Source organism: Corvus kubaryi, unplaced genomic scaffold (assembly GCF_017639235.1).
Source record: "Corvus kubaryi isolate FWS band 111438036 unplaced genomic scaffold, C.kubaryi_AGA036_p1.0 37308, whole genome shotgun sequence".
Classification (NCBI taxonomy): domain Eukaryota; kingdom Metazoa; phylum Chordata; class Aves; order Passeriformes; family Corvidae; genus Corvus; species Corvus kubaryi.
The window spans coordinates 16,104,845-16,118,286 of NW_024581096.1; the positions used below are offsets into that span (position 1 = coordinate 16,104,845).

Sequence of the window (13,442 nt, forward strand, 5' to 3'; positions counted from 1 at the left end):
AGAACCCTGTTTAGGTTCAGCAAAGGGAAATGCCAGATCCTTCAACTGGGTTGAACTGATCTCCTGTAGCAGGACAATCCTGAAAGCAGTTTTGCCAGAAAAGAACGGGATTTCCTGCTGAACAGCAATGAGTCAGTGATGTGCCTTTGTGATGGAGTAACAGAGCCTCTTCCTGGGCCATAATCGCACAATTGTGGTCATCAGAGTGCTGAAATGACACTTCCTCCCCCAGTCAGCTCTGTGAGACTGTGTCCATAAGCAGTGTGTCTAGTCTGGGACTCCACAGTGCATGGACAACAGTACAAACTGTAGGAACTCTGGCAGAGGCAGCCAGGACAACCATGGGGCTGAAGCCTAGGAACTGGGAGAGGCTAAGAAAGCTGAGTTCATTCAGCTGTAAGAAGAGATGATTCATCATGGATCTTCCTTCTTGCTTCAGCTGCCTTAGAAGAGGGTGTAGGGAAGAGGGAATGAGGCTTCTTGGAAGTCATCATCAGCTGCTCAAGAGACAACAGGGAAAAGACACAACTCAGAAAATTCTGATTAGCTATACAGAAAACATTTTTCACTATGAGGGTGGTCAAACAGTGAGACCAGAGGAGTTGCCCAGAGAGGTTTTATCAGTGGAGACATTCAGCACCTAATGTGACAAGTAGCCTGAAAGCCGTTGATGCCGTTTGAATGGAGGATTGAACTACATGACCTCCAAACTTCACCTGTAAACCTAGATTATTTTGTAATTCAAGAGCTATTTGGAGGTGGGAAGAAGGAATGGACTCTTAGTTCTATTTTATTTAAACGAAAATACTGTTATAGTGATATTTACACTTGGAGAATGAATGTCTTATAGCACGTCATGAGAACTGCATCTGTGAAACGAGCTGAATCCTGTGGGCCACTTAAGAAATTATAACAGTGCAACTCTGTCAAACTCTGGGCAGTAAGATGGAGGCTGTAGAGTGTGTCTTATTCTACAGATTTGATTCTGCATGGTCCTGAAATGGATGCTGTCCATAGTACTGTTGACTGATGAGCTCTTTGTAATTTCTCTATGTATATTTGTCACTCAAAAACTGTTTCAGTTTTTCATCCCAATGTTCTGTAATAATGCAGAACTGAGAAACATCTATTCCAAAATCGCTAGCTCCTGATGCCTGGCTTGTCTTCACTTCATTCCACAGGGACAACTTCAGGACCTAGGAAAGATGCAGCCATATCTCCTGGGTTGATGGGCAGCAGCAAAGCGCTTGCAACCACAGCCGTATCACCGATTCAGCATGACCCTTCACGGTAAGCTGCTGGGTAATTTCTGGTTTAAGATTCTGCAAACACAACCATCAAATTCTCCTAGATGCAGAGAAGTGACTGAATTTCTGTGATGTTTCATATTAGCACAAGCCGAATAATATAAACTAAAACCTACCATATCCTTTTGACATTTATAGTAAGCCTTAAGTTGCATGTTAGAATAAGAAAAGCAAGAATATGCCAAGTTCTAACATATTAATTTTACTTAGATTTTGAGCAGAAAGTATTTTATGTTGCAAGTCCTGACACATTATTTACACCTTTGTACATAATTTGAATTGACAGTGTTAACCCCATTAGGTTTTACATCCACTTGAAGATTTTAATCCCTCTGCATTTGCCTGCCTCCTCCCCCCCCCATTTTTATCAAATGGCATTTCTTTTAAAATGTTTTGTGTGAGAGTTATTTTATGTTTAATGACAAGCAACAAAATCACATTAAGTCAGCAATTCCTGATTATACTATATATCTGCACTAAATGCACTGGAAAAGCAGCATTATCACTTCTGTTCCAATGAAAAAACTGAAAGCAGCATTGTTGTTATACTTACGAGTCTGAAAACAACTTGCCTTCTTTAGGCAGGATTGCATTTCTGGTGGTAAATGCCTAGAAGTACAGTGTACAATCCATGCTTTTCTTTATCATATCCCACATTTTCTCATAATAAAATCTTTAGTTAAGCAACAAAATACAAGCAGATTGAAATATGAACTTGGAGTGTTTTATACCGCTAGTTAGATAACAGTGCAGTGGCATAACAGGAATGTGCAGTCGTTCATGAGAAGAGTTAAATGTTTCTTGGAGGATGAGAGGGCTAGAGTCAGATTTAATCTTCTCTTGGCCCAGTGGACTTGGAAAATGTATGCTTGATATCATCCCTGTATTCTTGGCAGCAGCTGGCAGTTTATTTCTATCTTCTGAGAGAACTTGCGATATATAATAGGTGAGAAACTGCTATCAATATTGACAAATTTGTACTTACTTGCTATGGAAACACTTTTTTTTTCTCTTCTGATGGAAAGGATGATAATTCTTGGAGGATTTAAGAACTGACTTAGATTGGGCTGTTTCCCACAAGTAGCTGTATGTTTAAACTAACAGAAACCACAAGATTGCCTAAGCATTTCTCTTAGAAGCAATGGTTACCTTTGCAAGGCAGTCATAGCAGATAAAGTGTGTGTAGAGATACTGCCTGATAGTGTCTAATAGTGCTAAGTTGAGATTCCATTCAAACACTGAGGAGTAGATATAATTATGCACATCATATGATGACTGCTCAGAAAAAGAAATTTTATTCAAGAGGATTGATGGTCTATTCTTTTCCACAGAGGGGAGTAAAATATTTGTTGAAATATGCTGTTAGAAATCATATCAGGTAAAGCGATCAGTAAAAAGAGTCTGATTAGCTGTCATCCTTAAAGTATTATTTTAACAGTTGATGAAAAATCCTGTATTTCTAGGCACTTTCTCCCATGCTTCTTCCCTTTCTTTCTCACCATTGGTGCTGTAGGTATAATTCACTAGGTTAAACAGCCATGTTGTGCTTTCCCTTACTCCTGGCCTTCTGTAATTGAAAATGGTAAATGGACAAGTATTTCTGGGGAGACCTAAAGCTGATTCTATCCTTCATCGAAAAACCTGCTTGGGCAGCAGGTCAGTCTCAATTTATCACTGAATGGTTATAAGCTTAGACTGCAGGTTTAACTAACTAAATTAATCAATATTGAGAATTATTGCTGCTTTTGTGCCACTAAAGTAAGGGTTTGTCAGCATGTTCATTATGATCTGTGATTTGGGGGGGTTAACAGCTTAACCATAACAGTTGGCACAGATCTGAAACTTGCAACACAAAGCCCTAGCCTAAGAGCAAATTTATTTATTCAGCAGTACGTGTAAACCTAATTACTTTTGACTATTTAAATTTATAGGACTAGATTCAACTCGTGTTTGTGCCAGCTTTAACTAGCACAAACCCTGGCACCCGGCAGCAGCAGCAGTGGAAAGCCTGCCAGAGAGAAGGTGTTGGAAAGCGACAGAAGCTCCCTGGCAGCGAGAGGCATCAGGGTGCTAGCACAGCTTCTGGGAAGGGCTGGCTGGGTGAGCAGGCATGGCAGGTAGAAGATGTGTTGGCGTGATAGCCTGCCTTGGCAGGGCTCAACTGGAGGCTTCAGTGTGTTACAGATACCTCCTGCTTGAGAAAGAATTGCTGCAGTCCTACTTTCTTCTCTGTCTTGGAATGAATCATGTCATGAACAAGAAATAAGTGTCCCTAGAAAGTAGATGTAAACCTTGAGAGCCTTAGTGCTAGAGCTGTAAAAGGACCAGACTTGCAAAACTAGTGTGCACAAGGTGATTTCAGTTATATCTCTGAAAGAAAAAGAAAACCCCAGCATTTCCTTGTCTGGCCTCTGGAGATGGGCTAATAGTGTGAATTTGTTTGCCTGTCAGGCTTCTGTGCATGCCTGTCGCTGCCTTCCATAACACAGCCAAACACTGCAAGTTTGGTTATCCAGTGTTCTTAAGCCAAGTGTCTACACCTGCATGAGGCCCTTGAAATTACGTTCACAGCAGGTTTGGAAAACTTCTCTACTCCATGTACTTATTTATCTAAACCAAAGCCACTATGTTTGGGAAAAAATATCACAGGCATGATTGGGGCCGGGCAAATTTGGAAGAGTAGGTTTGTTCCTGAAGGATGGTTACTCTGATTGTGTTAAATGTTACCTTTTTGGTGATCAGGTACATTTTTTCATAACTGGTGTTTGCCTAGAAGAGAGAGTCTGTGTTTCTGGTGAACTGAAGGGGGGAGCTGGACAGGGGAAGTAGTGGCATATTTATGCTTTCATTTAGTAGTGAAGAAGTTTTTTACATAAACTACATCTTAACTATAATCAGGTACTGATTTCAGCAAAACAAATGTTGTGTTGCATACAGAAGTGAAACTGCTCTAAATTAAAGTATTCAGCTATTTTTGGGGGAAAAAAGGAATCTATAAATTGTACATTCTGAAATACCATTTAATTTGATTACAGCCCTGTTGCAATTGTTAGGCTCTCCCCACGTAGTGTTGAGTTTGGCACAGTAAGTCCTATAACACTGCAGAAATTGAGCATTTAAAAAGACACAGGTAAAGTTTGTTCTGCTCACCATGGAAACAGATATCTCTCCTGTAGCATTTTTCACTTTGGACAAAGTGAATTTAAGAACAGTTAGGTGAATTAAGGGACTGTGTGATAGTCTGGGATTTCAGCACTTAGTCTGTGGTTTTTTGGTTGCAGTTTCAAATCAAAGCTTTCATACTTGCTGAATGCATTGTCTTGGAGCAAAGTTTCTTGTAGCCATTAAAAGAAGTGATTTAGAAGTTCTTGCAATATGAGTGCTGTATTTGAGCTGTATTATTATCTGTTAGACTACAGTGGCCTGTTGGAGTTCTTATAAACAGATTGTATTGTGTAAATTTATGTTTAGGGACATTTTAAAAACAAAACTATTTACCCGGTTGCCCAGCATATCTCAGGTGAATGTGTATTCAGGGACTTTTAAGCAAATTAATATCTGATGTAAAATATAATGTGCAGAACTGTATACTTAATAATGCACACTGGAATAGTCTAGCATAAATCTGTTGTGCTGATTGTTAGGAAATAGGACAGTTATGAGATTCAAGCTTTTGTCTTACTTATGTGGTGGTTGATTTTCACATCTTTGCGTTTGGGATGCTTAAATATGGATATCAACTTAAGATGGTCTCTGAAGTTCCTTATACTTCAGAGTCTAAGCAAGCACTGCCAAAGAAATAGAACTGCTTTTTTGCACTTAGAATCAGACACCACTCAGGTTTCAGAAGGAGCAGAAAACTTTCATTCTAGATTTAACTATGGAATATTTAAAGAGATTAAAAGTGTGGTTGGAGTGGGGTGGTGAGTTAATTTCTGAATGTTGTAGGAGACACTAGTTTTGCCTGCTCCCCGAGAAAGCCAGCAGTGCAAAAAGTCCAATATAATTCCATATGCAAGTGACAAAACCAGACGTTGGCAAATTAATCTCTCTTATTCAGAGTGTAGGTTGTTAATTGTTCTCTCTGCTGGCTGTCGATATAATGTGAAATTTTCATTCCCCATTCAAGATGGAAAAAGTTGTGGCTGAAAATGTTAACATTTGCATTTTTATTTGTTGATTTATTTAAAGGACAGCCTCTCTTACAGCAATCCATCACTCAGTGACACCCCAAATATGAATAATGTATTGTAGACTTGCGGTTACAATGTGTAATAAGTGCCAGAGACAGTAGAAGAATGTTAACTATGTTGCAAATGTAATATTTATCGACTCATACTTTATTGCTTTCGAGGTTCAATAATACTGACCATAGGACATTAATATCACTTATCTTGATTTTAGTTGGGCATCTCTGTATGTAGAAATAACCCATCTATCTCATACTTACAAAATAAATGTGAATTTTACAGCTCTTTGTAAGAAGTGCATTGTAGGTTTCTTGGCTTATGGCTCAGAGTTCTCCTTTTCTGCCTTCTCATTTACTCATATCTGACACTGATCCCCCTCCAGTTGCCTGACCCAGGTGGTGAACACCTCAGCACTCTTCTAGAGGCTTCATTTACTGGCTGCATTGTGATCTTGTGCCTCAGATAGGATTTGGACCAGGTCTCTTTTCCTATTAAAGACCAGTATGCAAAGAGTTTTCTATTGCTTCTGGCTGCAAAGGCAACAGCTGAGAGGCTAAAACAGAAATACCTTCTCTTTTGGAAGGACCCACACAGCAAATCTAAATAATCTCTTTGAGGATTACAGATATCAGAAACAGAAGTGTTTAGTAAGTTCAACATTTGTTATAGACATGGAACTTATGTACAGAGAAATTTTTACTTAGTGAATAGCAATAAGTTAGAGCAATTTGGGAAGATTGGGATTTAAAATTCAGTGGGTTTGAGAACCAAAATTTTATTGATAACCTGCTTAGGGAAAGAATTTGCAATAAGGTTTTGCCACAGTTGCAAATCCTTCAGTGGTGATTCTTCTTGTCTTTAGTAGTTTCTTGAGAGCTCTGCTTTAGAAACTGATACAACCTGGGCAAATGCTCCCTCCTTATCTGCTCTGCTTGGTTACAGCCATGGAAAGCTTTGAAGTCTCGGGGGGAAAATGCAGATGTGAACCCAGGGCTGGGATCTAAACCAAATTTAACAACGGGAGATTTCAAGCTTGTGTTGAAATCAGATTTCACCTCTGAAGCCTGGCTCTTGGGAAACTTGGAATTGGGTTCGGCCATGAAAATGATAAGCCTTGATTATATTTTGTGTTGTAGACATCAAGTAAATTTTGGAGTGACATTCTGTACTTACATCTGAGGTTATCAAATTTAACCCGTCATTGGCTTCTTTCTTTACTGTGTGTAACAGGAACACCTATTTGTGTCAAAGCAGCCTACCTAATAGCTACTTTGCAATAACAGTTTCTGTGTGTCCATTGCTGACAATGAAAATCATATTGGGAAATTCTGATTCACAGTGCAAAAGGATTAATGTTAATTACCAACTGTTGGCTGTAATTGTCACCCTCATTAAAATGCAGAATTATGTATTTCTTAGTTATAAATAACCCTTCTAATTGTACTTGATGTATGCCAGTTTAATCAAAAAGTACACTTGCAGACAAGCAGATATTTGCATTAATCTAGCACTGGATCTTTGAGTCTTTTTTGATCGTCTTTTATTCCAAACTTGACTCTAGCTGGGGGAGGTCTATTACAGCTACATATCCTTTACACTTTTTTTTTTTTCAGCTCCATGGATCTGACAGGATTTTGTATTAAAATGAGGGGAAATGTCTTCTGGGAATGCTCAGTGCAACAGAAAACGTGTCAGTTTTGAAGTAGTTGGCAAGGTTTCCATCATTCAGTGGTATGGCAATAACTTGATTGTAGTTTGAAAGTAATAATAAGCAATGGAAAATAGAGTACAAATCATGTTATGAAACTGACTTAACTCTTTGCATCATTTTCTTTGTTATTTTAATTGCTATTTTTTACAATTTTTCCCCATGTGCATTTGCAGTTTCTCAAATACCACGTTAAATCTTAAGAGAATGTTAGTTCATTGGATGTGATTCTTGTTTGCATTTGTAATCACAGCAATGAAAACAGCCTCAAAATATTTTCAGGTTCCTCTGTATTTCCTCTACTCCTTTGTCAAAAAAAATTATTTTACTGTCTCTTTTTCCTGTACTGATAGCTTGAAGCCTTGTACTTTTAAAAGCTTTTTTAGAATTACTGTGATGGCAATTTCTACAGAGCTTGGCAAGGTAAGATCAGTCTTGATTCCTGTCTTCATGGTTCTCTAAGCAACTGTTCAGTTCCTAGTACTGTAGTAATTTCTCATCTTTCAGAGGCATTTCCTCTTGTTTTTTTTGAGGTTTGTTTTATTTTTGAGATGGGAGGAATTGATAAATAATATATGCAGGATAATTGCATCTTACTTTAAGAAGCCTATATCCCAAAAGATGTCTCTGCCATCCTTCCACCAATATGTGTTAGTAAATTCCCTTTTTCTTCTCTCCTTCACTTTCCTGGGCCTTTCAGGCTGTCAACTCCTTAGGGCAAGATCTTGCCACAGCATGTCTCAGTGCTTGGTTGATCCATGCAATAATGGTGTTTAACTGTGATGATGGTGTAGTTAGGGTGGAATTTGTCTTGCTTATCTTGAGACAACTGAGGTAGTTACCCTCAGTTCCTTTTATGATTTATTTTAGAACCAGCTAAATATCCTTTTGGTGATACCTGTTATCCCGTGAGCTGCAAAATAAGCCTGGAGTAACGTGCACTGACACCTTACTCCTCTTATAGCTGGATATGTTGAACTAAAAATAAGTTGTTTGTCATTCATATTTTCATTATGGATTGGAGGCAAATGCAGGGTTAACCTATGTGCTGCACGGTCACTGCCCTGATTATTCATATACTTTTAATGCGTGCACTATAAATCAAAGGGCTTAGGCATCAAAGATGCCCTCCACTCTGGGAGAGGGAGTCTATATGCCTGCTTGTGAACATGCAGCATCTGTTTCAGCAGCACATGAGCTTGTGATGTGGTAACATGTTCAATAAAAACTGTGGTGGTGGAAGTTTGGCTTCTTTGCAGAGTCCTGTTTTGAATGGTTGTGACCTGGTGACGCCCTGTGACTTGAACACCGGTGACTGTGGTACTGCAGTGATTTTAGGTCTGAGCAGGGCCTTGCACCAGTCCTGTCCCATCCCTACCAGTCAGAAGTGCCATGCACCAGGGGAGGGTCTCAGCAGGCAGACACAGCTCTGTCTTCTCAGTTACTTCATCAGTTATTTCCAGCTGATGAGTTGCCTGCTTCAAAAATAAGTTCCTGCCTCTCTGTCACTTAAGGACGGTAACCAGTGCTTTATAGTGTCTGAGTTGCCCCATTTCCAGTTTTTAATGTACTTTTTTAAGCCTTTGTGATATTCTAGTTTTCTGCCCCAATAAAGACATACAGTTTTTCTTTGAGCGACCATGAATAGCATGGTATCATCAGCAAAAGTCTCTTCCTTTTTTGTCCTTTCTCTAGTCAACTTGTGAATGCATTAAAGAGTTCAGGCTCTAACAAATTTCTGTGAGGCTCCACTGGTGACCTCTCTGGCCACTTTATAACAGGCCAGTTTTAATGTTTTCTCTTATTTTCCTGAGTTTTAACCAGTATCTACCCATTAATGGATTTTTCTCTTAGTTTATGTCAACATTTAAGTCTTTGGTAATAGATTTGCTGGAGGGCTTTTGGAACTCCAGATAGACTATATAAACTGTATTTTCCTTTTATTAGAGGCATAAAAATCTTACGAATCTTGTAGAGGTCCCCAGTGAATGAGGACTTTATATTAAGTCTCTGCCAATATGTCAAGTTTATTGATTCTTTATTATAATTTCTATCAATCTGGTTGTTCGAAACATTAGACCTCTTTATTTGTAGATTTCTGCATCTTTCCAGATCACTTAAAAAAACCCAAACAAACCTGCATTTACCCAGAACTGAAGCAGTTTTAGGCACTTAGTTACATGCTAGAGTTAATAGTTCAGCTGTTTCATACCTGAGCTCCTTCAGAAGTCTGTGTGAGTACCAGCTGATCCCAGCAATTCATTATTGTTAATTCATGCAGATTTGTTCTGTAATTTATTTGCAGGACATTTCAGCTTCAAACAGGTCTTTCACCGTGTCTTCTGTAGCTTCAGAAACTTGGTAAGTTCCCACATGGTGACTGTATGTTCATCTCATTGAGCTTTTCTGCTGTGGCTTTATCATCCTGTTCCTTTGTAACTTCATTTCCTCCTAGCTTTAACTTAAACTTTGTATATTTTATATACTTAAAACCAGGATTTGTTATTGGACCTGATGCTTTCAGCAGAATAACCTTTAGTCTTTGGCTGGAATTCTTTGTGGGGTTTGGTTTTGTGGGTTTGTGGTATTTTTTTTCTTTCCTTTAACTAGCAATTTGTTTGTTCTATTTTCTTTATTTAGACCTTACTAGATGACAGGTTTCACTTAAACTGCTAAGGTTCCTTTTCATCCATCTGAAGTCTTTCTCCATAGGTTGAATCTCCATTTTTGGAGCCCTAGTATGACTATTATTTTTAACAAGCTTTCTCATTTTTAGATTGTTTCCACTTCTGAAGTGAAAGACTGCTCTAGCAAATTTTTGCTCAGTAATGGTTACTGTGTATTGGTTGTCACATCTGGGCAGTGCAATGGATGGCTCCCAGATGTGTGACAGCTTTTATGGAATGAACAGCACAACTAGGACTCTTCAGCTTGGAAAAGAGGTGGCTAAGTTTAGGATACTGTTAGAATTTAATAAAATCAAAAGACCTGCAGAAAATGAGTAGGGAACAATTCTTTATTGTCTTGTCTACTGGAAAAACTGGCGGGCATCAGGCGGAGTTGTGAGATGGCACATTCAGAGGATGTAAATGAAGACAGATACCAGCAGTGAGCTCATGTCCTAACCTTTTATCATTATTGTGTTTCTTAACTCCACGTATTTCAAAATTGTTATTGTCATTTTCTCTAATTTATACAGCTTCTTAAAGTCATCCTTAATATATGGATTATAATAATGATTTTTAAATAGCTGTCTGTTTTCAAATAAATATTGTCTCTTATCATCCTTGTGAAGATGTTTCTGATTGGGAAAAACCCATGGGCTTATGTCTCAATCATACAATGTTGCATATCTGTCATGAGTTCAATAGGACATAATAACAGAAGGTTTGGGCCCTGATTTTTCCTGGATAGGGTAATGAAAGCGCCAAGGTATCATCCACATTTGTTCAGGGCAAGTAATGGTGATGTTTCAGTGTAAAGAATATTGAACCTGGAACTGCTGAACTGAATATGTTTTTATTTTGTAAGCTTAACTTTGGGGAACCCTGAATCATGTAAGATGATGCCTTTAGCTTTCAGGTACAGAGTTGAAGGAAACAAAGGTGATGTTGTAGTCTCTGGTTACAGATCTTTGTTCAAGCTGAGTGCACCAGTTTTTACTGCAGGTGTGACTTTTTTCTTCATAGGCCACATTTCCTTTTCAAAACCATGTGCTACTGATCATTTTTAAGTTTGGCTTTGTGATGGGCTGTGACTAGAGCACTGAAGCTATCTCTTCAACGTTTAGATAATCGTTTAGGAAAACAGTATCTTGGTGGTTTTTTTCACCATTTATTTAATTGTAGATCCTGATAATCATTAAATTTCTCAATGCAACATGTTTCTATCTCCCCAGTAGTTTGGGGCCATGTACGTTAATTTTTATCTGTTTTGGGATGGTACTTTCCCTCTGAGGGGAAAAAAAAAAAAAAAATTTCTTTTAGTCTGTGTGTGTTGGGAGGGAAATCATTTGGAAATATGATGGAGAACTAAACCTTTTACTGAAAATAATCTGTATTTGTTTCTACCCTGTACTAAGTTAGCTGTCTCTCTTTTAATGGTGGTGATTTATGTGTTGTTTTTCATGTTTGTTTCTTCCCACCTGTAAGTTTTGAAATATTTTGTTTTGCTCCATACAGGTGGAGAACATAGTGAAAATTACCTAGTTTAAGATGTCCCTGCTTATTACAGGGGATTAGACTAGATGACCCTTAAAAGTCCCTTCTGACCCAAACTGTTCTATTATTCTAAAGAAGAAAATTGTTGATACAGTTCTTTTTTTTTCTGCAAAAACCAATCAAAGACATTTTGGATTACTAATATATAATTTATGTATTTAACAGCTTTTAAAGTATATTCTCAAAGCCTCTAATGCCATTGTACTTTTAACTTTCTTTTTTGCTTCATCTGCGTTGAATCATCTTTTACTACTTAAAACAGAAATTGGGTTTATTGAAACATTTCAGTTCTGATTATTTTATAATAAAGATGAAGAAGTCTAACCTAATGAAATCACTGGAATGAAATGAGAAAAATTTTAAAAAAATTAATAAGCTGAAGACTTGAAGTTTTTATTAAGTCACATTTGGCTCTATGTTTCTCTGTGTGTACCGTCTTGGATCAGTAAGATGAGAAACATGTCTTGTAAGGAATGACCTTTGCACTGTTAGACTCACTTGCTCTGTTACATTTCCAGAAGGGTTACTGGAAATTCATTGCCAATAGTTCTTACATGTGTTAACTTCTGTGTTTGTGATCACAAAATAGTGGTTTGAGATGAGCAGGATTACTGAATTCCGATTCTTCCCCCACCATAGTTCATACCTGTAAATATATTTTATAGAATACATGCATGTCTGTCAGTCTGTTGGGTCCCTGTGAAACATCCTAATGTACAAGCAACTTTATGATTTATGAGAGACTTTTCTATACTCTTAGAAATAAAATGTTTCCTGCTTCCTGCAGATTGTCTGGTGATTTCCTGTGGGACTGTGTTGCTGGATCCGCAGTACGAAGGTTGCTTGCTTTGCAGGTGTCTGATGTGGAACAGTCTTCTAAAGTGTCTGTGCCCCTGTGCCTGGCTCTGCCCAGAATTTTTCAAGCTCCTTTCTTGTTCTGATGACCTTGTCCTTGCTGAGGAGCCAGTGTTCTTCCAGCACTGCCTTTTCTTTTTACTGTAACAGGTGAAGCAATTCCTAGAAGGACTTTAACAGTGCTCCAGCTGCTGCTCATCCCAGCTTCTGCTTGACTCTGTTAATTGCTCTGTGCGTCCCTGTTCTTATCCATATGCTTGGAATTTTGAACCTGTATATCTACCTCGTTTGTAGGCAACAAACTGACCTCATAAGAGAGTTGTTCTCTCCCTCCCCCTTCCTTGCCAGTCTTTTTCTTATCTCCTAATGGCCTCTCAGCATCTAGATTTCTAGACATGAAAGAAAAGTGTGTTTTCTTAACTCAGCCTGCACTGACAGCCAGATTCGACTGTGATGAGCACCTTAAGGGATGTCTGGATCACTAGAATGTACAGGTCTATTGTAATTAGCTGTACAATTTTCTTGCTTTTGCTTCTTCTGTTTTGTTATGAACTTTTTAGCAGCAGACCCTTTCTACCAGTGCACAAACCGTAACATCACATGACATTGACTTTACTCAAACCAGAAGATTTTTGTGCCAAGGTTGTAACATTGTATCATTACTTCATTGTATCTGTGTGAAAATTTTAATTTCACGCCCTGCGGACTTCACTGTCTCTGTGCACTCTGATCGTGTTGTTGCATAGAAGGGTAAGTCCCTGGGTCACATTCATTTTGTAGTGTATTTTTTTGAGTTTGGTTTTTTTTTTTTAAAGTTCTGTTTCCTTTGAGAGATCTTGCTGTAAAGTTAGCTCAGGACTTCTGCCAGGAAAATATTTGCAAGCTTAAAGGGCAGATACGCAAACTATTTTTTGTTAAGTTTTTTACAGTGTGCCTATTACCATCTTATTAAAAAAGAAAAAAAAATGGGTATGGCATTTGGGCTACTCTATGATCAACTTCCATGTGAATAGTTGCAAGTGATTTGGTGGAGCATGTGGGAAAGGGAGGGAAAACCCTTGTTTAAATATATCTTCAGGTTTCCCATAACCCTGGTTTACATGAGTTGCAAACTTTTCTGGGCAGAACTCCTTGGTTAATGTTTGGATTGGTTTCTGGAGAT

The 13,442-nt window shown here is 38.3% G+C and overlaps 1 protein-coding gene across 2 annotated transcripts in view; it reads left to right on the forward strand.

Annotated features, from left to right (window-relative positions):
* The window catches only part of KIAA1328 (KIAA1328 ortholog), a 171,879-nt gene that overhangs the window by 140,906 nt on the left and 17,531 nt on the right, over window positions 1-13,442 (forward strand). For both annotated transcript variants that reach the window (XM_042028740.1, XM_042028741.1), the window contains one exon: window positions 1,182-1,290. In XM_042028740.1, coding sequence (XP_041884674.1) covers window positions 1,182-1,290 — 109 coding nt within the window. The remainder of the gene's footprint in view (window positions 1-1,181; window positions 1,291-13,442) is intronic.